General features: G+C 54.3%; 1 protein-coding gene across 4 annotated transcripts; it reads left to right on the top strand.

Annotated features, from left to right (window-relative positions):
- Window positions 1-63: 63 nt before the first annotated feature.
- On the top strand, window positions 64-27,752 carry TNPO2 (transportin 2). Of its 4 annotated transcripts, none has more exons than XM_074979894.1 (25): window positions 64-197; window positions 1,853-1,966; window positions 2,681-2,756; window positions 3,976-4,125; window positions 5,084-5,190; window positions 5,943-6,076; window positions 7,345-7,426; window positions 7,878-8,000; window positions 9,499-9,617; window positions 10,790-10,850; window positions 12,924-13,092; window positions 13,222-13,374; window positions 13,796-14,021; window positions 14,716-14,887; window positions 15,551-15,637; window positions 15,894-16,001; window positions 16,870-17,028; window positions 17,109-17,196; window positions 17,840-17,938; window positions 18,996-19,091; window positions 20,026-20,101; window positions 21,701-21,800; window positions 23,110-23,184; window positions 23,270-23,400; window positions 24,898-27,752. In XM_074979894.1, the coding sequence occupies exons 2-24, from the start codon at window positions 1,868-1,870 to the stop codon at window positions 23,375-23,377; spliced, it is 2,667 nt and encodes an 888-aa protein (XP_074835995.1). In that variant the 5' UTR covers window positions 64-197; window positions 1,853-1,867; the 3' UTR covers window positions 23,378-23,400; window positions 24,898-27,752. The 4 variants fall into 4 exon arrangements, with proteins under 4 accessions (XP_074835995.1, XP_074835997.1, XP_074835994.1 ...); XM_074979896.1 differs by lacking the exon at window positions 64-197 and adding an exon at window positions 762-776; XM_074979893.1 differs by lacking the exon at window positions 64-197 and adding an exon at window positions 1,006-1,057.
- The last annotated feature ends 230 nt before the right edge of the window (window positions 27,753-27,982 follow it).

Raw genomic sequence — 27,982 nt, 5'->3', positions numbered from 1 at the left:
GGTGCGGCTGCCGGAGGGCGGGGGACGGCGGCCGGCCGGGGTCAGCGCCCGCGTGTCGCGTTCGTTTCATTTTCCTGCCGCTGCCGCTGCCGCCTCCCTCCTCCCTCCTGGGCCGGGCAGCGGGAGCCGCCGGCAGTGCGCGAGCCAGAGCGGCCGTGCGCCCCCGCGCCCCCCGTGCGCCGCCGGCAGCCGGGCAGGTACCGCCGCGCCGGACGGGTGGGCCGCGGGAGGCGGGCGGGGGCAGCGTGCGCGCGGGGAGGGGAGGGGCGGGGCTGAGGGGGCGGCGGGGATGGAGGGCGGGGGAGCTGGGGGGGGGAAGGGTTGGGAGGAGCCCGGGGGCGGGGGGACTCGCTGGGGTGGGGGCGAAGCAGTGCACGGCTGGGTGGAATGGGGCCTGTGGGGGCCGGGCTAGGAGGCGCCCATAGGCGTGTGGGAGGGAGGCGGGAGGAGACGAGACGAGCTGGGGGTGGGAGACCCTCCGAGGTGGCCGGGGGAGGGAAGGGAAGGCGGGGGGCTGGGCTGGGCTGGGGGGTGGCCGGGGGTGGGACAGGAGGGTCTCTTTGGGCCTGGGGAGGCTCCAGGGTGAGGGGGAGGCTGGGGCCGTCACTGCAGGGGGTGGGGTGAGGGGCAGGAAAGAAACATTTGGGGTGGGGGAATCCCGGGCCTTTTCTACCATCTGCTCTGAAGGCTGGGTAAGGCATAACCCTCTCTCCTCTCCTCTGCCCAAGTGGCACCATCCAGGGGAACCCCAAGAACTTTGCTCAGCCTGTAGTTTGGTGAGGCTGGAGAGGGGGATTTAGCGCTGGGGGTGGGAAGAGGGGCTGTTTCAAGAAGGCAGCCCAAAGGGGGGTTGGCTAAGAGGCAGTGGGATCTGCACTAGGTAGGGTGGGGCAGAGAGGAAATGGTGGGGGTGGAGACTCCATCTCTCTCTACATGTCTTTCTGGGTTGTGGCCACTTGTAGGGGAGCTCTGGCCTTGCTCCCACTAACACATGTTGAATATAAAGGTGGTGATGATGAAACACCCTCTTTGTGCTCCTCCAAAATGTCTATATCCAGTGAGTGCTCCCCTGCTCCCCATGGGGTTAGCATTTAGGGGATCCTAGAAGGTAGGGGTTTTCTGCCATGTGCCCGTTAGTTTCTTCCTCAGCCTAATTCTAAGCATCCCAGATGATGGTGCTTCTCTTGGGCAGTTAATTGTACGGTGCGGTAGATCACATTGAATAAGGAAACATTTACCATCATCAGCTTTAACTTGCTCTATTGGTTTCCCTGCCGTTATGTCGAGAGCAGTGCTTCCCTGGAGGGGGATGTGATCCTGCTTGGAGTGTGGGAAAGAGAAATGGCCTCTCTCAACTAGTGAGGGCCTGATCCAACACCCTCTACTCAGGCAGGCAGGATTCAGACCAGTGATTCTCAAACTTTTTGACCCACAGCTCACCCTGTTCAACACAAACCTTTCTGTGGAACACCAGCCGACCTCCCATGAGTGCAAAAGGCATTCATATATCTGCAAATACCTTAATTACTAAATTATTCATATTTGTCTAACATGGGTGGATCCAGGGCAAGCTCCCAGCTGTGGAGCGGGTGTGGGGGGAAGTCCTGAGCCCACAACCCACCTTCAAGAGTGGTCTGTGGATGATATTTTGAGAACCTCTGATCTCTATACATTGAGAAGTCCTTTTCCTAGGCAGCTGTTTCTCATGGATCAGAGCTGTGTGTCCAGTCATAACTAGTCCAGGCCCATTGCGGCTGGCAGCCGGAGTTCTGCAATGCCTTATGCTCTTTGCTGCAGCTTTAGCAAGAGGTTCTGAATGGAGTATCATTAACCTTGTTTCCTTCCTGTGTAGTTACAGCTCTGCACCATGGATTGGCAGCCAGATGAGCAGGGACTACAGCAAGTACTGCAACTCCTCAAAGATTCTCAGTCTCCTAACACTGCCACGCAGCGTATTGTCCAAGATGTATCCTTGGAATAAGCCAGGCTGCGATCTAGAACAGTGGCATCCAATATGTTCGCTACTTGCCTCACGTAGCGAATAGGACGCTATGTGGTGGCGAATGCATGCATACCTAACTGATAAGATGTGGGGTGGCCAACCCACGACTCGCGAGCTGCGTGTGGCTCTTGGAGCCTTTAAATGGTGGGGGCTGGCTCTGGGAGAATGTGAGGGCATTTATTTAGGGCAGGGGGGTGGGCTGGGAGTGCCGGGATCATTTGAAATTTTGTCCGTATTATTAACGGTGAAATACCTCCCAATGGCCTTATGTTATTTAATAAAGTTTTGTTGAATACAATTTGGCGAACATGGAAGGACGACAACCGCAAGTGTAGCGAGCTTTGGATTTCTTTTGGGACACCGCTGCGCTAGAAAATCCTGTCAGCGAGCGCCAAGTTGTGCATGTTTATGTGGCTAGCTCGTTGCTGTGTGAAAGGTGCTGAGAACGAATAGCCATTCAGTCAAGGTGTGCTGCAGAGGCTTAAAATGGCAGGAAGTTTTAGTACTCCTGCCCATTTATTTCTTTATTTTTTATCGTAGAATAATCTGTTGCTTGTGAGGGTGTCCGTCTTGTCCTTAACGTTCCAGAGATCTGCTCCAAGCAGATGCTGGGCATCAGCCTCCCTTTAAAATCCCTGTGCTGTGGTATGAGCCTTTTTCCTTAACTTAGACTTGTAGAAACTGAAGCAATTGAACCAATACCCTGACTTCAATAACTACCTGATATTTGTCTTGACACGGCTGAAATCGGAAGGTATGTAGCCTGCCGTGATGAAAGGGCATGGACAATATATGGGGACTTGTTCCTTTGTCATTAAGCATCCCATGTGCAAAATGCCTCAACTGGGGATTGTTGGACTAACTCGTGAGCACAATGGAATATGAATGTGAGAGTGTTGTGAGGTCAGTTTCCTGGGAGGGCGGGGGCGGGGGGGGGGGCAGACAGATCTGAGCTAGGCCCTCCTGCTTGTTAAATGAGTCTGTAACTGATCCAGGTCTGACACCGTAAGCCCCTTGAGGTTCTTGCTGGAGTATTTTGTAAGCGTGACATGTCTGCTGAGGTCTCCTTGTGACTAGTTAGAAGTCGGTGTTTTCCAGAAGTGCTCTTGCAAAAACTAGGCTATGTTGCCAGTTACTGTGACTTTCAGAAGAAATGTCTCGAATTGGTGGTTAGAGTAGTGATCTGGGCCTCCTAGGCTCTCTGGGAGCAAGAGAGAGGCAGACTGGGCCAATAGTTAGAGCAGGAGATGGGAAGTCTGTAATTGTTAGTACCTATGTGCTGCCCACATAATCCCATCACCAGCTGGGTGCCTTGCAGCCTTTTTTCCTTTCTCGCACACGATGAGCCAAGGAGGCATTGTTATAGCCATTGTACAGATGAGGAACTGAGACACAAGGAGGTGAAATGACTTGCCCAGAATCACTCCAGTCAAACAGGAATTGAACCCATAGCCTCCGTTAATGCTCTAACCACTGGGTAAGCCTTCCCTTCCCAGGTGGGCCCACAGTGTTCTGCTCCCACCTGTGGCAGGGGTTGAGGCTTGTTAAAAGCGAGGCATTGGGAGCCGGTACTCTCTCTGAAATCCTCTTAGTGAGTCAGTTGCCTCCCTTCTCATCCTGGGCCTCTTCTCTTGATCTCTGGGATTGTGCAAAGCCTGGGAGTGTATCGCAAAGGGGGTTGTGCTGGGAGGGGACTGGCAGGCGGTTGTGTTTATGAATGTGGTTGTGGTACAAATATAACAATGAAGGGCAGCTAGCTGCACCCTGAACTTTGGCATGCTTTGAGATTATAAGCGCACATACCCGGGGTCAAACCCCAGATGCTTCACACCCTCAGGAATCTTTTCGTGTTGCTTAGGGACATGCAGCCACCTCTGGGGTGAGCAGCGCCAGCTGAATATGGAATTCTTGATTTTTTTTTTTTTTTTTTTTTTTGTTTCTGCCCCGCCCCCCCCCCAAAATTCTCTAACCAGATGAACCAACTCGCTCGCTCAGCGGGTTGATTCTGAAGAACAACGTGAAGGCCCATTACCAGACCTTCCCCCCGCCCGTGGCGGAGTTCATTAAACAGGAGTGTCTGAATAACATCGGGGATGCCTCTTCTCTCATCAGAGCCACCATCGGTAAGAGCAGTGGGGTGGAGCCGGGGTTCCGCTGTGGGAAGCTGGGTTTTAAGTTGCATTTCCTGGTCTGTGCTTACCTCATGCCAGTAAATCTGTGCGTAAGGGAGAGGAGCGTGTTGTAATGGTGCTCTTAAAGCGCGGCTGTGATGGAAAATCGGCTGTGGTCCACAAGGACCAAAGGGTATCGTCTCCTTATTGGGAGGTGGTTTTCTAACTGATGGTGCTCATCCCCTCTTGCTTCACTGACAGTGAAGAGTCTGTGGCGGGAACTTAGCTGAGGAGAACTTGGCTTGCTCCCCTGCAGCTGTACTGCCTCCTGCAGGAGCGGTAGGGTCCAAACACTCTTGCCAGGGCTACCCTGAAGTGTGGTGGCTTAACTCTGCTGGCACAGCTGAAGCAGGAGACCTGTCCCCTAATGAAGGTGCACTTCTATGGATGTAAACCCCTTTATACAGTATTTGTACTATGGCTTCTACCACCACATCTGTTGCTAAAATAATCCTGTCTTTTACTGACACCGTTACGGAGGTGGATGTCAGTAAACCGAGTGATCATGGGTAAAAGGTGCTCAGAACAGAGCAGCAGAACCGGAACCCGTGTGTTTTACCAAATGCTCAGAAACAATCTTGTGTAAAAGACTCCAGTCCTGAGCTGTGCCCAGCTGTCCTGCTGGCATCGCTGCTCCTGGCATGCGTGGTTCCGGGAGAAACTGACCTGTCTGTACTGCTAAGGGGGTAGAGGTAGAGCCAAGGCTCTGGCTGTAGTGAGGTTCCTTGGGACTGAAGGCTTCCATTCAATCTAAAGGCGTGTTTGGTTAAACCAGGGAATCGTGATCCTACCTCTTTGGGGTGGGAAGTGCCACCTTGCCCCGCCCCTGGTGGGGATGTATAAACAGCCTGGAGAGTCTGAATGAGCAGACTCTGAGGTGTGACCCGCTGCTTGTGTTTCCAATTGGCAGGGATTCTCATTACAACCATAGCTTCGAAGGGGGAACTCCAGATGTGGCCAGAGCTCCTGCCCCAGCTGTGCAACCTGCTGAACTCTGAAGACTACAACACCTGTGAGGTAAACCAGTGTTGGGGGTGGGGAGGGCAGGAGAGATGCTGCTGGCGCTGGGAATGGTAACTGGCCTACACGAGCAGCAGGCTAAGGTTTTGATCCCTCCTTTCTAAACGCCCATGGGCTGAGGTTAGATCTGGCCTGTGCATGGCCATACAGAGCTATGTTTGCATTGCTCTCTTGAGCCCCGGTCAAGCACATGTTTTCCCTTTCGCTGCGTAATCAGCTGACAGGCTTGTGTCTTGGGGCTGAGGCACAGCTCTGCTAGGGCCGCGAGGCACTGATCTCAGCTGTGCTGCAGATTCTCTGCAGGACCTTGGGAACATCTCTGTCTTTCCCTTTCCCCAGCTGTAGTGGGATGGTCCTTCCCTGCCCTTAAGCATGCCTCCCAGTCGGAGACGTGCTGTTAAACTTCGGATGGAGGTGTGGGCTCTAGATGTTTACAGGAGGTGCTGTGACTTGCCTGATCTCAAAGTTAACCATAGAACTGGCTCCTCAGTGGGATGCTCAGATCACCAGCCCGTGCTGCTTTCAGGAGTGTCCCTCTGAAGGACAACGCGTGCTGTATCACAAGATTGGAAGAGCCCTCAGCTGAACTGGACCCATTCACTGGCTGATGTTGGTTCTGAGGGAAGGCTAGAAAGGGATCTTGGCTTAGAGGAAGCTGTACTAATCCAGAGTCTTCATTTACAAGACATAATGAATCCTCTTCCCAGTGGACCCTTCTTTGAGGGAGCTGATGGGTGTGTTGCATTTAGGGAGCCTTCGGTGCCTTGCAGAAGATCTGTGAAGATTCTTCTGAGCTCCTGGACAGCGATGCTCTGAACCGACCCCTGAACATCATGATTCCCAAGTTCCTGCAGTTTTTCAAGCACTGCAGCCCCAAGATCAGGTGAGTATACGCTTGCCTGGCTGCGGGGGGAGCGCCGTGCCCGGTCTGCCGCGCCCTTTGCCTTAGAGCTTGGTGCAGTGTTCCCGGTAAGCTGCCACCCAGCGGGTTCTGAGAGCAGCACCCGCAGCTGGCAGCGTGGTCTACTGGTGGCGCACATCCGCACGTGCTTTAGTGCACACAACAAAATTTATTCCACCCGTGGAGGGAGGTGATTTGCAGGAGCGCTGGTGCTTGGGTGTGGGTTGGGCGAAAGTAAGTGAAGCCTCTCTGTGGAGCCTGCCCTTTCGTAACATCCCACTTCCCCTTCCTGCCTGCCTTCGCTTTCTGCTTGGGGGCGTCTCCAGACTGCTGCTAGGAACAACCCACGATTGCTAGTGAGATACCAACAAGCTTCCAAGTGTCTGTCAGGATCCTTCTTTGCCCCCCACGGCCCTTGATGAGCAGAATGCTCAGGATGAGTTTTAAGTTACTTGTCTGGCCCCCATCACTACAGTATCTACCATCTTCAGTGTATCCATCCTCATCACCATTTGGGAGGCGGGGCAGGGCTTTTATCTGTACAGTGAGGATGGGAAACTGAGGCTAAGTGATTTGCCCAGGGTCTCTCAGGGAGTGGCAGAGCAGGGAATTGAACCTGCGTCTTCAAATTCTAGGTAGTGCCCTAACCACTGCATATCCTTCATCCTGAGCTCCATGCTGCCCTTACCTGCTGCAGAGCTGTGGATGAGAAGCACCCCGGGGCAAATGCCTCCTGCTCTTTAATGTCCACTCTGGTTTCTAAAGGCTCTCCCAAGAGAGCCCCAGTGAGCTCTACCCAGCTGGGTTCCATCATCTCCCGAGGCTGAAGAGCTGAGCTGCACTTGCATGATGTGTGTGCGGCCTGCAGAACAGCTTGGAGCTCAGAGCTGTGCACAGGTCCTACTAACATCCCCGCCCATGGGAGGATCAGTGGTCACACCTTGAAAAGACTAGATGGGGCGGCTGCTGTCTGGGTGGAGATCCACATCTGCTTCCTTCTGCCCCAGTGATAATCGTGATAATCGTGGTTCTCACATAGCTTGTCTCATCTGCTCTCCAAATGCTTCTCAAAGGAGGTTGGTCCCTTCACCCCCATTTTACAGGTGGGAATACTGAGGCACAGAACCATGACTTGCCCAACATCAGCCGACTTGCCAGTAGAGAGCTAGGACTAGAGCCCAGGTCTGTCCACTGGGCAAAACTACCTCCCAATGTCTACTTCTCTTTTTATCCCCCACCCTATTGATCAGGTCCCATGCCATCGCCTGTGTGAACCAGTTCATCATGGATCGAGCCCAGGCGCTGATGGACAACATTGACACCTTCATTGAGGTGAGGCACCAAGCCAGGCAGGAGGCATTCTACCCTCCTCTCCGACATGTCAGACCCACGAGTCCATGGGGACCGGGTTCCCCCCAGGCCACCCCTCACCCCAGCGAGGGCAATGGGGCCCTCAAGTGGGACCAGTGGACTGAATAGAGGCCAGAAGCCCAGGAACAAGACTGACTCTGTCACAGTATCTGTAGCTGCCTATGCCGCAGGTCTGCCTTGGTGTCAGGCAGCACCTAACAGCCCAGAGCAGGGGCTCTTCCCAGGCTCTGTGATGTGTAGAAATCTGTCCCCACCCAAGATGTATTGGAGCCTCAGTTTGAAAACCAAGCCCCCGTTAGGGAACAGCTTGGGCTGTCTAGGCCTCTACACCGTGCCAGGGTTGTAAGCAAGGGAACTGCTGCTCTAGGCACCGTCGGGCTCAGAGAGTCTCAGCTCCCTCTTCCCTCTGTAGCACTTGTTTGCGCTGGCTGTGGATGAAGACCCCGAGGTTCGGAAGAACGTCTGCCGGGCGCTGGTGATGCTGCTCGAGGTCCGGATTGATCGCCTGATCCCTCACATGCACAGTATCATTCAGGTGAGTCCCACAGCGAGATCCTGGAATGGGCTGTCGTGCGGTGAGCTTGTGGCATGGGGACGCTGTGGGTCTAATCAGCAACTGGCTGCCTCCAGGCTTTGGGGCTGTTAAGCTCTTGGAGAAGGAACAATATACCTGCTAGTAAACCAGCTTACCCTGTAACCACATCTTCTGGGGCTGCTGCTTGCTGCTCTACTCCTGCCTGGGGTTTGCTCTTATAGAATCGTAGAAGAGTAGGACTGGAAGGGACCTCGAGAGGCCATCGAGTCCAGCCCCCTGCCCTCATGGCAGGACCAAGCACTTTCTAGACCATCCCTGAAAGCCATCTGTCTAACCCCTTCTTAAATATCTCCAGTGATGGAGATTCTACCAGTTCCCTTGGCAATTTGTTCCAGTGTTTGATCACCCTGACAGTTAGGAACTTTTTCCTAATGTCCAACCTGAACCTCCCCTGCTGCAATTTAAGTCCATTGCCTCTTGTTCTATCCTCAGAGGCAAGGAAGAACAAGTCCCCTCCCTCTGCCTTATGACACCCTTTTAGATACCTTGTGCCCACAAGTCTGGGAAGTCGGGCTGCCCTGGTATAACCTCTGAGGAGGGATCACGTCTTCCTGCTCTAGCGCCTGATGCATTAGGTCCGGGGTGTGCAAGGCAGGGGTGGGCCCCCTTGGGCGGGGGCCTGTTATTGCATAAGGTGGGGGGGGAGGGGGGCGCAGCACAATTGGTTGCTGGGTCTCAGGCTCATCCACCTCCTCGAAAAATGTCGAAATCTGTGACTGTTTTCATGCCTGTGCATTCACATTTCTCTGCCAATTGGAAACGTTTTGACGTTCTACAGACTTGGTTTCTTGCGTGCGCTGAAAGGTTTATTTCCATATGCCCGTTTGTGAAATTTCCATTGGTTTGGATGGCATTAGGCATGTTGGGGGGTGCTGATCACTGCAGGGGTGGAAAGTGAGGCCTGACGTAAAAAGCTTGCTCAGCCCTGTATTAGGCTCTTTAGCTGCGAGCGAACAGCAGCCAGTTCCACATCTGTGTTTTAAAGGCAGTTCTCTTTGTCAGCTTTCAGTCGGGACCTGGGGGGAGGTGCGTGATGCTGGCTGGATTGCTGAGCACTGGCTGTTGGTTTGTCCTGTATGTTTTGCCCTCTAGCACTGCTGTAGGGCAGCAGGTTTCCCAGAGATTCGTGGTGAAGCATCCTGAGCCTTGCCTTAATTGAGATCAACCAGGCTGGTTCACCTCCTGCCCTGCCCCCCCACCCCCCCTTGGGTCACTGAGTCAAGTTCCCAGCTCTCAGAAGCCACCCCAGTCGTGTCAAATGAAATTCAGATCTTATGAAGCTTCATCTTTGAATTGGTTATGTTAGAGCCAAGTGCCTGAGGTTCTCATTGCATGGCTGGCGAGACAAAGTGGTTGTGGAGGGAGCTGAGCCTGTAGCTGCCAGGGCGCAGGCCTTCCTGAAGCTGGCTTTTCATACTGCTGCTGCTCTTCTTCCCAGTACATGCTGCAGAGGACCCAGGACAACGACGAGAACGTGGCCTTGGAAGCCTGCGAGTTCTGGCTGACTCTAGCAGAGCAGCCCATCTGCAAAGAGGTGCTGTCCTCGCATCTGGTGCAGTGAGTAGCTTTGCTTCTGTACAAGCCAGGGGGAAAGTCGGGAAGTCTGTTGGGGCTGTCGCTGCAGCCAAGAGGGGTGCTGAGTTCAGAGAGCTGGACTGGTGGCAGTTAGGAGGCACACAGGGAAGGGACAGGTGAATATTGTTGCTTTTGAAAGTGTTTGCTCCCCTTAAGGGCCTCTTGCTTCAGACTGGAGTTTGGGTTAAGTACAGGGGTAACTGGCCGGTGATACAGGAGGTCAGATAAGGCCAGGAGGGACCAGAGGACTGAAGAAATGTGTGGATCCCCGGCTGGCCACTACCTGCGGGCCCTTCTTTCCACATGCACCTTCTGCCACCAGGTCAGCTTCAGTTTTTCTGCTGCTCTTATTAGTAAATGGTGTGCATAGAGCTCACAGATCATATCCTGCTAATGCCCCAGACAGTAGATATAACCAGCTGTCTCCAGCACAGTGAAACTGACAAAGGCTCGTCCCTATCCTAGCTGGGTTTGCGTGTGGCCCATTGGTTTATTGCTCAGACTCATTGGGGGGTGGGGGATCGAGAGGTCTTGGAGGTAAGTAATCAACCCGCTCAAGAACTGAGTGTTTTGGTGCTGCTTCAGCATGGGTAACTCAGTGGCTGATCTTTGCCTTCCCCAGCTGTTAGTTACATTGATCACGGGCCTTGATGAGGCTTCCCGGATAGGGATGATGGACTGAGCCTGAGTCCTGACTCCTGAGTACTAATCTCAGTGCTGGGAGAGGGATTTGGAGTTTAAGCAGGGGGGCAGTCCGCTCACTGCACTAAGTAACTAAGTAAAGATGAGGTTTATGGGTGAGTGCGCTGGGAGTCAGGACAGCTGCTGGCCCTCAGGAAGATGGATGGACTGTAGCGGCTGGAGGACCCCTCTTGTTGCCGGAGCGAGTCTGTGCTGTAGCGTCAGTCGCCGGTGTGCCTGCTTGGCCGCTGACGAGGTGACCTCTGCACAAGCAGGTTCAACGTGAAGGTCTTGGCTGGCCGTGAGGGGTTTCAGTGCTGGAACAATGGAAGGCGTTTAGAACACAACTCACTCAGTGGTTCTTTGTTCTCTGGACTGATTGGTTATAGGCACCTGCCCCGGTCTGTGATTTCACCTCCCTCTTCTCAGACTTTGCTTTTTGAATCGACCCTTATTCCCCCTCCTCTTGACAGATTGATTCCCATCTTGGTGAATGGAATGAAATACTCTGAAATCGATATCATATTGCTAAAGGTACGTGTCTGTCCAGGCAGAGAGAGGGGAGAGGGTGCTTGGGGCAGCCAGGGTTCCTGTGGGCTTGTTTCAGCTCTGACACTGATTCCTCCTATGTCCCCGGTCATGTCCCTTCCTGTCTCTTTGCTTCAGTCCTTCCTAACTGTAAAATGGGACTAATGCTTGCTAAATATAACTGTTGTACTGTCTGAGATTGCCTTCTCGAATCATCCCTTTCAACGGGTAGGGAGCTGTATCTGCCCATGTTATCTAGAGCATTGTTTGCAAATCGAAGAGCTCTGTCTGTTTTAAGGACCCACCTTCCAGCCGTATTGATTTATGAGGGCATTTGCTCTTCCAATGTAGCAAGGCATTCAGCACTGGTCAGCTTAGGTTGGTTGGTTGGTACAGCCCCCAACACAACAGGGTTCTGGCCCATGACTGGGGCTCCTCTGTGCTACCAAGATATAATTTTCATATCCTCTTGTTTGCCCAGAGACCACAGCCTCCGGTGACAGCCTGAGTGAAGCTGGTTGTCATGTCTCTGTCCGTTCTAGGGACTCAATTTCACATCAGATCACACCCCTGTTGACCCTTCATCTTCTTCTGGGGGATGGAGAGGGGGCCAGACTGAGATTGACCTGCTGTGGCGTTAGGAGTGGAGTCTAGTTTGCTGTGCCCTGGGCAGAGACATCAGACTCCAGGAGTGCATTATACACGCTCAGCAAAACGCACCTGGCTACACTTCCTGGTTGGCTGGCAGAGAAGCTCCCTGTTTTACAGGCTTCCTCCTATGGGGAGGATGGGCTAGCAGCTAAGGTGCTACCTTGGGAGCAGAGAGAGCCAGGTTTGGGTCTCTGCTACAGACCCCTTTCATCACATTGGGCATGTTGCTTAATCACATCACGTTTCTCGTGCAATGGGGTCAGTCCTTCCTTTTTCTGGTTCCTGTGACCGCTGTTTGCACGGACATTGTGTTTGGGCGCAGTGGGGCTTTGATCCTGGGCACTACTGTAATACACCTAGTAAGGAGGAGGGTCACTGGCAAATTTTAGGTCATAATCTAAGGTGAGGAAGAGGTACCTGTTCATGACCTCCTGGAAGTGATGCAGAGTGTCCAACCTGACGACTGTGGTGGTGGTTGTATTCATACTGTCTGATCCAAGGAGGCTTGCAGGGGAGCTGAGGCTCTTATTGTCTCTTATTGTTGCAAGATCACTGCCTGTGACAACCCTGCGACTCGCTCCTACAGCCCCTCGCTTCTAGTGCAGGGTGGCACACTGGGACTTCAGGGACCTGGATTCAATGCCCAGTTCTGCCTCTGCTGGGCTGGGTGACTTTGGGCAAGTTCTGTCCCTTCTCCTTGCCTAAGTTTTCCCATTGGAAAAGGGGGTGGGTGGGTGCAGTATTGATACCCTCCTCCTTCGTAAACAGCTTTGCAATTTGTCCATGAGATGCAGGTGTCCTGATGATGGCTGAACCCTCCGCTTCTCGCCAGTGGGGCAAAAGGGCGCTTTCTTGGGTGGGTGTGAACACCTTCCCAGGAGGGGGGGGGCAGTATTGACACGAGCTCAGTCCACAGCACAGGTGTATGTGCTGTGAAGGCCTGGGCCTGGGCCTTGTGTTGTGAAGGTACAGGGGTCAATTTCAGAGGCACAGAGGCCAGGCCAGCACCTGAGTCCCTCTGAGAATTTCCCCATAGCACGTGCACAGTGCTGCAGCACAAGCTGTGCGGAGGGGCGGGGATACCTAAATTCCCAGGCGCTGTACCTGGGCAGTGTTTCTTGACCTTTTTTCTAATTAAGTACCCCTTTAAAAACATACAAGTACCCTCAGACGTCCCTCACGAACCACCCAGCCACCATGCCTAGGCTGTTGTTTTAGTGCTCTGAGCTGCTCAGACGTAGCCTGAGTACCTCTCTCTGGGCTGGAAGCTCCAGCTGCAATGTGGCCAGATGCTTGGCAGCAGCCCTTGGAGTCCAGCTGACGTGGTGCTGTAGGGAGAAGGCACTAGAGGCTGCTCTCTGGAGCACCCGGTGCTGAGAAGCACCTTCTGGCTCTTGGTTACATCCTGCCCCTGCCCTGTCGCCGCAGGGCGATGTGGAAGAGGACGAGGCCATCCCCGACAGCGAGCAGGACATCAAACCCCGCTTCCACAAGTCGCGCACCGTCACCCTGCAGCACGAGGAGGACCGGCCGCAGGATGACGAGGATGGGGACGACGAGGACGACGACGACGACACGCTGTCGGACTGGAACCTGAGTAGGTCGGGGAGGGGCTGGGCTGTCAGCCTTGTGGGGTGGTCGGGCTGCTGGCCGCAGTAGCGAGGTGTGGGGCAGCAGCGGGGTGTCCTCAGCCAGAAGGATAATTACCGAGTCTGCCCCCCCACAGGGAAGTGTTCGGCTGCGGCCCTGGACGTCCTGGCCAATGTGTTCCGAGACGAGCTCCTGCCCCATCTCCTCCCGCTGCTCAAGGGGCTGCTCTTCCACCCCGAGTGGGTCATCAAAGAGTCAGGGATTCTCGTCCTGGGGGCCATCGCCGAAGGCAAGTGCTGGCTGTGGGCGATCGGTCACCACGGGGCCCAGTTGAGGCTGCCTGGTGTGGGGCGGGGGGGAGGCCTCAGCAAGCCACGTGCGTGCAGTGCCACGTGTGGAGGAGGGGAGAATTCCCACTGCAGGGGCGTGTCTCGGCTCTTCCTTTTCCCGTAACCTTATGGCATAACCCCAGGACCTGCCAGGCCGAATCAGGCCTGTCCAGCCCAACTCCGAGTGGCCAGCACCACGTCCCTCCGAGGAGGGCGTAAGAGCCCCCCACATGCAGGTAATCTGCCCCATGAAGGTCTCCTGACCGCTAATTACCAGGTGGGTTTAAACTGGGAGGCACGTGGCTTTGGCCTTCCTGTGGGAGGCTGGGGGGCACATCCTTCTGCCCTGGCCCCGGGCTCTGAGCATGCCCCTCTTCGCAGGCTGCATGCAGGGCATGGTGCCCTACCTTCCCGAGCTCATCCCGCACCTGATCCAGTGCCTCTCGGACAAGAAGGCCCTGGTGCGCTCCATCGCCTGCTGGACCCTCAGCCGCTACGCCCACTGGGTGGTGAGCCAGCCACCCGACATGCACCTCAAGCCGCTGATGACGGAGCTGCTCAAACGCATCCTCGACAGCAACAAGCGGGTGCAGGAGGCAGCCTGCAGGTACCCAGGGCGTGGAACGGGGTTGGGGTGTGGGACCTGAAGTGGTGCTGAGAGGTCTCCCCATGCTAAAGAGAACGTCCTGGGGCCAGATTCCCCGCTTCTGCAGCTGCTGTCCCAGCTCCTTTCAGCCGCATCAGGTGCTCTGCCGGTTCGCCTGGCGTGTTGTCGAAGGCCTGCCCATGTCATGCCAGCTGCTGTTCTTAATCAGGACCAGCTTGTGTCGCTGCTACCGCAGTGAACTGGGCAGAGCAGTAACTAGACCTCCTAGAACCATCCTCTGCGCAGGCTGCTGAGCCCAGCCTGGCTTGAGTCATGGTCGCTGCTTAAGCTGGGTCTTACCTGCCACCGTGCTTGTCTCTGGATGTGAGGAGGAACCTGAAGTCGGATGTTAACTGTGACTGACTGTGTGTTCATACTGCCTGATCCGGAGAACTGCCGTGGGGTGGGACAGAGGGCCTGGTTCAGCACCAGGGAGGGGCATGGGGGGAGCAGCTCTTGGTGCCTCGAAAGAGCTCCTCTGTGGGCCGTTGTATTTTCAAGAGGGAGAACAAAGCAGGTTTCAGCTGCTTTCTGAGCTGTACTCCCCTGGCTGCCCCCGGCTGCGGCCCCCACTGGTGTCGTGCAGCTTCATGGGCACCTTCGGGTTTGCTTCGGTTGGGTTCATGCCGCTTGTTCTTTCCCTCCGCAATCCCAGCGCCTTTGCAACCCTGGAGGAGGAAGCCTGCACCGAGCTGGTCCCTTATCTCAGCTTCATCCTGGATACCCTGGTGTTTGCCTTCGGGAAGTACCAGCACAAGAACTTGCTGATCCTGTATGATGCGATTGGCACCCTGGCCGATTCTGTGGGGCATCACCTAAACCAGCCGGTACGTGCTGCCTACGATGGCTGAGGGTGTCCGTGTCACCGGTCCCTTCCCAGGAGCTCCTTGGGCAGCTTCTGCTGAGGTCCGACCCCTCTGTTCTGTGCCCCGTCAAACTTGGTGCTGCTGAGGGGGATGACAGTTGCCGAGGGTGGAGTGAGTACCAGCAACTGTGCAGCCACTGCAGTCCCTAAGCAAGGTGGCTTGGAGGCACCTTCTTGCTAGCAACCCCTGTGGCTGCGTTACCAGGTTCCCTTGGCACCCGAGCCATGCAGCTCCCAACCCAGGAACAATGATGAAGGAAGAAAATACAAGACATTCGAATCCTGAATTAAAATGCTGACTGTATTCTCTTTCTGAGTTCTGGGCTGAGCTGAGATTGCTGGAGAGAGATGACACGGTGGTTAGCACGGTCGCCTGCAGTGTGGGGATCTGGGCTCATTTTCCAGCTCTGCCACAGACTCCCAGTGTGACCTTGGGCGAGTCACTTATCTGCTCTCTGCCTCAGTTCCCCTACCATAAAATGGGAACAAGAGCAGAGCCCAAAGTGCAATGTACTTGGGTAGGCTGGTGATGCAAGGGTGGTCAAGGCTGTATAAAAATACGCTAGAACAGAGTGCAAGCCCCCTCACGATAACTGTGATATGTTTTCCTGCCCCCTACCTTCAGGAGTATATCCAAAAGCTGATGCCCCCTCTGATTCAGAAGTGGAACGAACTGAAGGACGAGGACAAGGATCTCTTCCCTCTGTTAGAAGTGAGTAACGCCGAGAGGGGGCAGGGGAGTGCTCAGGGAGATGCAGTTGTGTTTGGTGGTCTCCCGTCTTTAGCACCAGCTGATGCCCGAGGTCCAGGAGGAGAATCGGGGTGGTCACATTTCCATCACGCTTGTGGCACTGTGCGCACGAGAGGATTGGCTCAGACCGGTGTGAGATGGGGATAGAAGTGGGGCTTGGGTCTGATGAACGCCTCTGGAAGCCCTCTCTAAAAAGGGGGGTGACGTCTCTCTCCAGTGCTTGTCGTCGGTAGCAACTGCTCTCCAGAGTGGCTTCCTGCCCTACTGTGAACCCGTCTACCAGCGCTGCGTGACGCTGGTGCAGAAGACGCTCGCCCAGGCCATGGTAAGTGAGACGGGGGACTTTCCTCTTGCACTAGTGCCTAGTAGTGTTGGCCGCGGGCGGGGCCCCCTTCTTAGAGCTGTCAGGGTGGGTAAGAGCTGAAGCGTGTGAATGAAATGGGTGAGATGGGGGTGTGCTCCCTGGCGTGGCACCTCCTGCTGGTCCCTGGGGGGTTAGCTCTTCCGGCTGGTGTCTCACCCTGTTCCCTGGTTGGCTGTTCTCTGCCACCTTTCTCGGGACCTGCGTTCCTCCTGCACCAGGGCGTCTTTTCCTCGGGGCACTGCTCTGCCACAGTGCCCCACTCTCTGGGGTTCTCTGCTCCTAGGGAGCCCCAAACCCCTCGACCCACCTTGTCTCGGTGACCCACTCGTCAGCTAGTCCCTACCTCGCAGGTAAACGGCCATCTGAGACAGCCACTCATTGGTGAAGGGTCAGACCTGCCACCTTCTTCTGCTCTGGGAGTCTTCCTGCAGCTGGGAAGTAGGATCAGGCCAGAGCTCCCCAGCACTGCTGTCTCATGAACCCACTACAGCTTCCCTGGCAGCCAGGTCCCATCTCCTTTTCCTTCCCTCCAGCAGCCCTCATCTGTACCACACTCAGGGGGTCCTGACTGCTCCAGTGGCTGGCTCCCCAGGCCTGGGTTCGCCCCTTTCTCCTCCTGGAGGGGGTGACACTGTGCCCCAGATCCAGAGCTGGGGAGCGATATGCTCAGGTGGGAATTGAACCTGGGTCTTTCAAGCGCCCAGCCTGGGCCATGGCCACAGGCACAGCCCTCCCCTCTGGGGCTTGCAGGGCTGGGACTGAGTGTGCCTGGAGGTGCAGAGTTCCCTTTGGTAAAGCCCCCGTGGGCCTCGCGCCCTCTCCCGATCAGATGTACAATCAGCAGCCAGACCAGTATGAGGCTCCCGACAAAGACTTCATGATCGTGGCCCTGGATCTGCTGAGCGGCTTGGCGGAGGGCTTGGGCTGCCACGTGGAGCAGCTGGTGGCCAGAAGCAACATTATGACGTTGCTGTTCCAGTGCATGCAGGTGAGCCGACCCCTGGGAGCAGAGCTGCATCCCCATGGGGGCTGATGCGCTCCGTCTCTAACCTCCCTCGCTCCATGCAGGACACCATGCCGGAGGTTCGGCAGAGCTCCTTCGCCCTCCTGGGAGACCTCACCAAGGCCTGCTTCATACACGTCAAGCCCTGCATCGGTAGGTGCCTGCACCGAGCCCTGGCTCTGCTGCTGTCGTCCCACGGACCCTCCTGCCTCTGGAAGTGATGGAGAATTTCGGAGCGGGAGTTTTTGCTGTGACCATTGCAGTATTCATACTGTCTGATCCAGAGGCGGTGGCGGAGAGGGACAGACCGGCCTTGGGGTTGGGGTGCCGGGCTGGGACGCAGGAGACGTTCAGTTCACTTCAGTCCCAGCTCCCTGTGTGACTTCGGACAAGTTGTTGACTAGCTCGTGCCTCGGTTTCCCTTTCTGTGCAACGAGGGTGATGAGCCGTTGCCCGGCTTGCAAGCTCCTGGGAACAGGGACTGTCTTAGTCTATGTCTGAGCAGCTTCTGTCACCATGGGATGCCAGCCTCAACTAGGGGCTCCGGCCAGTACCGTATGGAGGAAGAGCACGATGCTGTCAGTCCCTTCATACAGAGCTGTCCCCGAGAGGTGCCAGGGACTCCATGAAACAAACCAGGGACTTTGCTGCTGCTGTTGATTTGTCCCTGAGAAGTGCTGAGATGCTATAGTGATAGGTTGGGCAGAGGGACAGAAGAACCCCTTCTATGGATATGTGCCCCTTCTGCAGCCTCCGCCCAGCTAACTCCATGTCCTTCCTCTTCCCCTCTGTTTAGCTGAGTTCATGCCCATCCTGGGCACCAACCTGAACCCGGAATTTATCTCTGTGTGCAATAACGCTACCTGGGCCATCGGGGAGATCTGCATGCAGATGGGTAAGCGTGCCAAGAGCCAGCCAGGCTGGGGCTGGCATCTGCCACTCGCTGCCACGCCAACGCTGGTAGAGACGTCCGCGCTGCAGTCCGGCCTGAGGTGGAGGGCCAGGCACCGGTGCCAAGCACCGGGTCGCAAAGCCTCGGGGAGGGGTAGGGAGCGCTAGTGAGTTGTACTTGGAACTGGGAGGGGCTTTGCAGCTTGCTGTCAGGACAGTAGCCCTGGCCCTTGGTGCGAGAGCAGTGACGGGCAAGATCCAGCCCAGGGGCTGGACCCAACCTGCCCCACCAGGACCTTCAGGCAGGGAGCAGCCCCAGAGCAGCTGGTTGCTCCCCGGTGGGAGCTGGATTGTCCTGGGTGTGGGAGCAGCACATGAAGCCTCTGTACCCCAGCACAGAATGCACAGGGAACAACCAGCTGCTCTGCTTCCTGGGGCTGCAATCAGCACCTCCCAGCCGGAGCCTGTCTCTGGCTCCCCTCCCCGACCCTAACTCTCTACCCCAGGTCGTGCCCCAAACCATCTGCACCCTCTCCTGCAGCCCAGTCCCCTGCACCAGGTCACAACCAGCATCCCCTCTGCTCTCCATCCGTCCTGTGCCCCAAGGTGTGCGCAGATGTGCACCACCAATAGACATGAAGGCTGCTGGCTGTGGGGGCCCGGGGGCGCTCTGCTAATCAGCTGGGCCGCACCTGAGCCTCCACTGGGTGGCTACCCAAATGCTCAGCTTACAGGGAGGTAGGGAGCCCGCCTCATGCAACAGGCTCTGGTATCATGCACTCACTGTGCGGGGGCTGGGACTCCAGGCTCCTCCCTGCCCCCCCACCCACAGCTCAGGAAGGGGAGTGGAGTCTCATGCTTAGCGCATGGAACTGGAAGTCAAGTTCTGCTCTGCCACTCTTCGATTGTGGCAGTTCCTTATGTGTGCCTCAGTTTCCCCACTTGAAGCAGCACTGGTCCTGCTCCGCCTCCTGCAGGGATGGCGAATGAATATTAATTCACCAAGAGCTGCCCTGGGAAGGGCTTAATGAGCCCAATCAAAGACGGATTCTTCCTCACAGGGGCGGAAATGCAGCCGTACGTCCAGATGGTCCTGAACAACCTGGTAGAGATTATCAACCGGCCCAACACCCCCAAAACCCTGCTGGAGAACACAGGTGAGATGGGGACCCTCAGCATGTCTCCCCCCACAGCCACCCCAGCGGTGTGCCCGTAGGAGGGACTGTGGCTCTGGGAGCAGGGATCACTCCCACAAGCAAAACTGGCTCTGGTGCCAGTGGAAACAAGGTCTGGCCTGGGAGACCCCCACCTGTCATCAGCTGAAGATGTGTGTGAAGGGGGAAAGAGAGAGCTGCTGACTCCATTGCCATCCTTAAATGGTGGGGCCTGTGTCCAGCCCAGACTCGCACCCAAGGGACTGTGCCCTGGAAGAGCTAGTTGCTGGGCCTTTAAGGGGCAGATGACCCTTCTCCCAGGTGGTTTACCTGCGGCAGGGACCTTAAGCCTGGTGCAAAGAGCTGGTCGCCAGCCAACATCTGCACATACAGCCCTGACAGCAGCGGGACAAGCTCTCCACACACCAGTTCCTGCCTCTAGGCAGCCGTTCCCCCCCTCTCCAGCATCCACCGGCCAAGATCTGAGTATGGTCTTTGGCCTGCCTGGTCGTCTTATCCTGCTGAGGCGGGCAGGGAAATGGGACAGCTAATTGTGGGATCAGCTGCTTCCCCGCCCCCCACCACCCGCGGGTAGCTGGATCATTGTTACCCAACCACCCGTCCACTCGCTCTCCATCTTGGCCAGGTCGGACTTTGCCTCTCGAGGGGAAAGGCGCTGCTCCCCTACTTGCATCTCTTGCCGTGTGCCGCGTCTTCAGGCGGAACACGATCCCGCCTCGCTTCCCTGATCGGTGGTGGGATTCTCTCTCTTTTTCCAGCAAAACATCGAGGAGGCCTGTGGCACCTTATAAACTAACAGATTTATCGGCGCATAAGCTTTCGCGGGCAAAAACCTGCTTTTTCAGATGCATGCCACTTCTTGTCGTCTCTGCGGGTACAAACTAACATAGCTGCCCTTCTGATGCTTCTCTTCCAGCCATCACCATCGGACGCCTGGGTTATGTTTGCCCTCAGGAGGTCGCACCAATGCTGCAGCAGTTTATTCGACCCTGGTTAGTAAAGCTGCAGTCGGAGTGGGTGACGTAGGGGCACTTGGCAGAGAAGCGTTGCTCGGCTGGCAGATTTGTGGCTGCTGTCTATGGGGAGGGGGTCTGTTCAAGCGATTGTCGCGGCAAATGCAGCAACATAAAAAGCTTCCAGTGATCCCGGTGCTTCTGCCACGCTGTCTGCTCCAGTGCAGTGCCCTGGGCAGTTGTGGGAGCCGGGTTTCTGGGTACTGTCCAGAGGAGACCTGTGTGTGGGATGCAGCTGGCTGAACTGGGGCAGCTCTCGTGCCTTTCTGCACTTGAAACAGGCGGCAGCAGCTCGGCAGGACCTGAATTATGACTTTGCTCTGCCACTGACTGCTCTTGGGTGAGTCACCCGGTGCCTGCCTCAGTTTCCCCATCTGTAAGATGAGTGGACTAGCCCTGTCTCACCTCTCTTGTGAAGGGATTGTAAGGTTCTCAGATACGAAAGGGGTCACACAACTCCAGGATGTAGCATTTAATGTGGCCAAACCTGGGCCAGCTGCATGGGTGTGACTTTCCATGCCGCTTGTAAGGGCTGCATATTCCATGACCAGGTCTGGAGTGTGGTTGGAACTTCATCCTCCATCTCGGGGGGAGAGGGGAGGATTTGCTGGTCCCTAGAAATAACAGCAGTGGCCCATTTCCACCCCCAGTTCCGCTGGTGGTCTCACCCGGAGCCTCATGGGATTGGCTGCCCCGACACACAACAGCATCTTGCGAGGGAGCGGCTGGTGATTTGGTGAAACTGGATGCACGGTTCTAGATCAGGCAGAGGCTCCAAGGCACTTGAGCAAGTCTCTCTCTCTGCTCCCCACCAGACACACCTTTCCCTGGCAGAGGGGGTGACTAAACTAGCCCCAGGCCAGGGGAAGAGAACACAAGTCGTGCTTCCAGAAACAAGAGCTGGGACCAGGTGCATCGGACTCCTTGGCCAGTGAGCCTGTGGTCTGATTTCCCTGGAGACCAGTTTGTCACCTTTACCCTTAATTAGAGGCTCTTTGTTTCTTATCTCCACCCGCCCCTGGCTGGGATCTTAGACATTTCTAGCGGGAGGTTGGTAGGACTCCAAGTAGCTCAGTGCCTTGCTTAAAAATTACCCAGACTTCCCTGGTGGATTGGGATTGTCACTGTTCTAGGATGAAACTTGACAAGCCTGAGCAGCAGGTCATGGGCAGGGGAGTGAAGCTAAGTGTGATGGAGAGGCCACTTATGGCAACCCAGGACCACACATTCCTGCAGTATCTGACCCCTGCAGGGAAGGAGGCAGGATGGCCTGGGCTTCTGATCCCAACTCTGCTGTAGGGTATGGAGGAAATCCACTAGCCAAGCACCTAGGAATAGAAGGGTGTGAGGCTAATGTTGGTGTGGGGGCTGTGTCTGCGCTAAGACCTGAGTGCTAATTCTGCTAGTGTTTGGGAGCAATTCAGCTGCGGTTCTGGGGTTCTGCTCCCCCATCGTGGGTGCACCAGTGCACTGGGATTGCTGGAGGCGAAGCTGTTGAGCAAAATTGCCAACCCCCAGCCTTCTCTCCAGTCCCTCCTCCCTCCCGGCACTGACTGCGGGTCGTGCTCTGCCCTCCAGGTGCACGTCTCTGCGGAATATCCGCGATAACGAAGAGAAGGACTCTGCCTTCCGCGGAATCTGCATGATGATTGGGGTGAATCCCGGCGGAGTTGTGCAGGTGAGACCGTTCTCTAGGGTTGTGCTACTGGACCATCCTTGTAGCAGGCCGTAGAGGGAACCCTGTGTAACGTGCCACGCTGCGTAACCCTGCCCTGGAGCACTAGCGGCTGCGCTGGCAGCTGATGCACTCTGCTCCCCATAGCGTGGCACCCCCTTATGCTGCTTGACGGGGAGAGTGCCCTCTCCTGGGTCTCTGACTGCACACACTGCAGCACAGTGACCCTTGAGCCGCTCCGCAGGTAGCGCCAGCTAAAGGAAGAATGTCTGTCTCACTTTCTCACCCCTCGCCACACTCGCCAAGCCACTCACCCCTCTCCCTGCTGCAGCCTGGATTTCGACATCACCAGGCCCTGACCCTGCTTGGTTTGTGATATCGGACAGGTCCAGGGTTTCGCTTGGGCAGCAGCCCAGGAGAGATTCGGGTGCTGCCCAGCTGATTAACAGCACTCACAGCCGGCAGCGGCCAGCCGCGTGTGATCCCACTGGCGAGGCACATAATAAAGTTTATTCCGCGTCTCAGAGGGAAAGAGGAAAGGCGATATTGACCAGGCTGTGCTGCTTGACACCACAAACCCATTCGCACAGCAGTCAGCTCTTTAGTCTAGTGCTGGGCTGGCCGACCAGTTAGGGGCGAGGAGCCCCAGGGATCACGTGGAAAGAGCGACACTGTGTATTTATATCTATAGGTAAATAAATATAACTGTGTAACACGTGGCTCTGTGCCCTGCCCGAGAGACAGGCACGCCCAGCACCCCTTGCTTTAATTTGATGCTGGCAACTCACCGGCGCCACTGCTGCCATGCGCTTCCTCAAGCAAGTGCTGGGGCGTGTGTGCAGAGCAGAGGACAGCAGTCCCAGTGCGTGGGTCTTAGCAGGAGCTACGTTTAATGGTTCAAGGAGCCCCATACAGCTTGAGAGCTGCGGGTTGGCCACCCTGATCCCGGGCGAAAAAGCACAAGAGCTGGTGGCTGGAAGCTGAAACCAGGAAAGTTCCCACTAGAAGTAGGAGCGGCTCCCCCGGGGACACGGTGGGCTTTCCAGCACTGGTGGGCTTTGCAGCCAGGCTGGTGGCAAAGTGGAACTGGTGCTGCTATGGTTACAGCTGAGCGGCGCTTTCAGGAGAGAGTCTGAAACAATTTGACAGGGTTTGTCTGAAGCGCTGGGCTCGCTATGGGAATTGCTGGTGGGTGCTCGGGCCGCTGTTCTGGAGGAAGTCAGACAGGCTGTAAAGGTCCCGTCTGACTCTCCCGCTTTGTGCGGTGCTGGGCTCTGTCATTTCCTTCCCAAGCGCCTTTCTCCCGTTGCAGGACTTTATTTTCTTCTGCGATGCTGTTGCTTCGTGGGTGAGCCCTAAGGATGACCTAAGGGACATGTTTTATAAGGTAAGTTGTGAGTCACAAGGAGGAGGGCAAGAGGTGATTGACACAACTGAGTTCCCAGTCACACCTGGCTGTTCTGCATCCTCAGATTCTTCATGGCTTCAAAGACCAGGTCGGTGAGGAGAACTGGCAGCAGTTCTCAGAGCAGTTCCCTCCTTTGCTGAAGGAGAGACTAGCCGCGTTCTACGGGGTCTAGGCAACACAGAGAAACCAATGCAGGTGAGTTCAGACTGGGGGCGGTGGTGGGGTCAGCCAGTGTGGTGAGCGTGGACTTTCAGCTTCCATTCTCACGGGGCTAAAACCCTTCCTCTGCCCCAGCCCCGTTCCTCTGGCAAATGGGGCTCAAGTGTTACCAACGTGAGAAGCTGCTGGAGAAACTGAGCGGTGAAGTGGCTGGAGCCTGGAGCTGGGAGTCTCCTGGCTCTGCTGCCTCGCTGGAGCTCAGCTGCTCTGTTTGTAGAAGTCTGATATCTCCATTGTGTGTGTGCGTGGGCGCACGCGGGGGGAGCGTAATGCACATTCAGAAATCCCATTAAGATCCCCAGACAAAATGACAGTCCTTAATGGGAAGGAGAGTGTAAGTGGTGAAAAGTAATCCCAACGCTAGCTGTGTGCCTGGGGCAGTGCTGTCTGACGGTGGTAGCACAGGACTCCGGCTTCAAGTGTCTGCTTTCTAAAACTCAGGCCAGGTCTGCACTAGACCTTGAAGTCGCTCATAGATGTGGCAGTTGCGTAGCTGGACTCGACATATCTACGATCAATCCCTCTGACCATCGTCTCTGAGGAAAGTCGATGGGAGAAACTCATGTCGACCTCCTTTCCTCCTCGCGAGAGTGAGGCATACAGGGTGGATTTCACACCTCCTCACTAGGCGTGCGAAATCGAATCCCAGGAGATGACTGACTGGGTGGATCTCCCAGGCAGTGTACATATACCCTCAGTCTTCCTTGCTGAGGACTTTGAACACCAGGGGTGTTAAGTGTGTGGGGTGGGGAATAAGACTGAAGGGTGATACAAAGTCAGGAGGACTTACCCAGCCCAGATGCCTGCGCTGTTTCCTCCCCTCCCGCAACATGTGGACAAGGAGACAAAAGCCATTTGAGGCACAGGTCTAGACATCTGGCCTGATCCTGTGTACCTCTAGCTCCTGGTGAAACTGGAGAATTCGGGGTGTTGAGAGTCAGGTCTCATGTATAGTGCACCCAGGCTTTCAATGGCCTAAATATTTCTCTCCCCTCCCTCCAAAACCTGTTTGTTACGTGGGACAAAGAGTTCTGACGAGACATTCACAAGTGGAGAGTTTGCAAAGCTGATCTGATGCCCAAAGGGGAGCGAGGGAGCACATGTGAAATCCATCTGATGGGCCGTTTGTGTCTTGCCTTCAAACCATCAGGGCTTATCAAATCTCATCTGCCTTAATTTTGCTCGAGGACTCCTTGGCTGTCTAGACTGTGGCTTGTGAGCTCTGGCTGCCCGACAACTGAACAGGGGGTCGGCTAGATACTTGTTGTCACTATAAGTTGCAGCCAGCCTAGATACAAATCTCTTCCCTCGCCTGCTAGTTTGCCCATTGTCAGAGTAGCCCAGGAAAAGCAGGGGAGAGGAGATTTGTGTCTAATAACTCCAGCTATTCAGAGCCCTTTTCAGAGGGTTTAATTGGGTGTGGGTGTGTGTGACCCCGACTAACTGGTGTCCTCTCTCTTGTCTCTCCTCTAGGTTCCTGTATGTGCTGGGAGGGTTACTGGGAACTCGTCCACAGGTGTTGCAGAGCCCTGTTAATGGGGGGTTAGGGAGGAAGGGAGGAGCATTGTGGGACATAAAATGACTTCCCTCCCCGTCTCCTGAAATTTGAAGGGGGGGACCTCCGAGATCAATTTGAACAAGCAACCAGGGAATCTCAGCGAATGGGAGAAGGGGGCATGTCCTCTTTCTTCTGAGGTCATCTCTGGTAGGTGGGGATGGGGTGGGACTGGGCCGTGGGCCAAAATAGGGGAGCGGTTTTAAACTGCAACACTTCCTGAGAAGGGGATCTAACTAGGGCCATAATAGGAAAGGACTAGCTTATAATAATAATAATAATATAATTTAAAAAAAAAATAAAGGCTAGGTTTTAGAAACAAAGCCACGAACAAACAGCTAAAATTGGCTAAAACGCTCTTAATGGTTAAAACTCTAGCTGTCGAGAACTAAAGGGTTAAACTATAGAAAAAACAAGAGGTTCTACTACTTTATAAATATTACCAGTCACCGGTGTTTGAGATCAGCTTTTTCTCACCTCTTCAAGACTGCATGGTGACAGAAGTAGACTAGCGATCCTGTGAGTTAGCCCATAATTAAGTGTTATCGTTTTTCATCTAGAAACTTTACAACAGAAGGGGAAAAAAAAATTCTGAAATAGTTTCCGTGGATTGTTTCCTGGATGAGATGCAACCAAAAAAAACCCTCATCTCGTTAAGGACCTCCTGAGCTGAGATCCAGTTGATTTCTGTTAAGAAGGGGGTCTTTGTAACAAGTACTATTGGAGACGCATGTTTTTAAAAAAAATCAAAATCCGCAGTGCCGTGATTAACCTTAACCCCTTGACCAGTCCTTCAGTTACAGAGGAAGGAAAGTGAAAGTGACTAAGGAGAGATTCTGAGTGATGCGCTTGTATCGTCCATAGGCTGGACATCCAGTCTCCACTTGGTTTATAGTGCACCTGATCAGGGAGATGTGTGTCATACTGTGTCCCGAGTTACATCATTCATTATGGTTAATTATGCTTTCTGTCTTAATGGAGTTTGTCGCATCTGCCACATTGGTTTACAAAATAAATCAGGGCAGTCAAGATTAGCAGAGCAGAGAGAGGATGGAAGTGGAGCGTTGTGCAGGCAGTGGTCAGATTGCTTTTTAAGAAAAATCTGTAAATTCTGTAACAGGCTCGGTTGGTGTCTTGACAAGACTCCCATGAATTTTAGTCCCTGGCGTGTTTTTTTAATAAAATCAAAGATCAGGGCCTGGTTATGCTGGAAGCATTTGCCTTCGTGTAACCACAGCTTTTTACCTGTAAGTGAGGTGACATGAAACCATTGTGTACAGTCTGAATGGTTTTTGACTTGCCACTGGTGACAAGGTAGTTGGAGAGGACAGGGTGCACTTTTTTATAAGTGCAAGACTGATTGAGTGGGCGGGGGGCACTTGCTAGTGTTGGGGAATCGTCCGAGTCTGCTTGATCAGTCTGCAATCCACTGAGCTACTGGAGGAAGAGAAATCGTTTCCCAAAGTGACATGCACCAAGGGAAATTCCAGGTTTCCTATGAGGGGAGCAGTGCTGGGACGCTGATGTTCGCCAAGCCTGGGATGGGAAGAAGTCTTCACCAACTGCTTCCTGGATACTGTGCTTTGACTTTTTGGAGGGGGGGAGGGGCGGAAAAAAAAAACTGAGTCACTCAAGTGACAGCAGGACCAACTTGTGGTTGAACTGTGCGAAGTCTGACCCTTCTCAAGGCTGCAGCTTCAGCTGTTAAAAAGTACTTTAGAGAGGAACCACCCTCTCCTTGGGGTGGCAAAGTCATGTGTTGGGGAGAACCAATTTACCAATGCAGCGGTTGGTTGCTCTGGGATCTTTTCTGCTGCACCTGTCTATTGAAAGCATTTGTGGGATCACTCAGTAACTTAAACTTCACTGATCCATTTGCCTTCATCCGCCCTGATTACTTATCAGCACTCTTCCCTCCTTCTGTCCTTTTAAAACTTTTAATGCCCTCTGTCAAACTCTTTTTTTCCACTGGAGTTCACCAGGTAAACATCCCAAATGGGCCTTTGCAACACCCACTTGTGAGCAGGGCACCTTTCCTGGCTGTGTCTACTGTTGCTTTTGCTGGCTGGCTGCTGCTGCAGAGCTGATGGTGGGGAGAGACTCAAACAGTGTCCAGCCTGAAGTGCATCTCTGCCTTGAAGGAAGGGATTGGGAACTAAACAGATACATTCCTTCAATTTAGCCTTTATTTTTTCTTTTTTAAATTGGCATAAGACTTGAGCAGGTCTCTAGGAAGCTATTAGATGTTTTTCTCTTCTGAATTTTAATGTTTTAATTTCAAGCATTCCCTTTCCCTCCATTCCTCTTCCAGAGGATGATGAAATGAAATTCCATTAGAGCAGGATGCTGAGGGGATCTTTTTAAATGCATGAATAAGAACTGTATTGCTAAGTAAAGTGGCATTCCAGCGTGCTCTATATAATATATAGATACACGTAAAACCGTTTTTAAAGGGCGTTTTAAGTTCCCGAAGCATAGGAAGATGAGAGAAGGCTGTGAACTCTCTTCTACAGTGAAGTTTAAGCTACTTGATATGATGGCTTCCTGAAATGGGTATTTCTTTTGTATAAGTGCTTCTAGTTTCTGCCTCTTGTTTGTTAATCCTGAATTTGTATATTTGTAAATGTGCTGTACTGTTTCCTATGGTGACAGTGTACTTAGTGTTGAAGCCGCTGCTTGCACCTTCCGGAAATGAGATTTTTCTCATTTTATGTACAATTTTGTCAACTAAAAAGAGGAAAAAAAACCATATTCCATTTGACTCCATCCGCAACATCTCTCAGCTCACTGTTTTTTTTCTTAAGTAGCTGTCTGCTGTTTGTAAATGGTGCTATTTCTTTCTCCTCTCCCCCTTCCGTGGCATTGCTGTGATTTTTCAGTTCCCCAGTCCTGTATTGTGGGCCAATTGAGCACCCCTGAATTCCCCTAAAAACTAATCTGCAGGTGCTATGTAGTCCTTCTTCTGACACCAGTCTGAGAGTAGATAGTGGGCGTGTAACTTCC

Source organism: Carettochelys insculpta, chromosome 29 (genome assembly GCF_033958435.1).
Source record: "Carettochelys insculpta isolate YL-2023 chromosome 29, ASM3395843v1, whole genome shotgun sequence".
Taxonomy (NCBI): Eukaryota; Metazoa; Chordata; order Testudines; family Carettochelyidae; genus Carettochelys; species Carettochelys insculpta.
The sequence above is the reverse complement of the archived record's forward strand: the minus strand, read 5'-3'. Positions and strand labels throughout refer to the sequence as shown.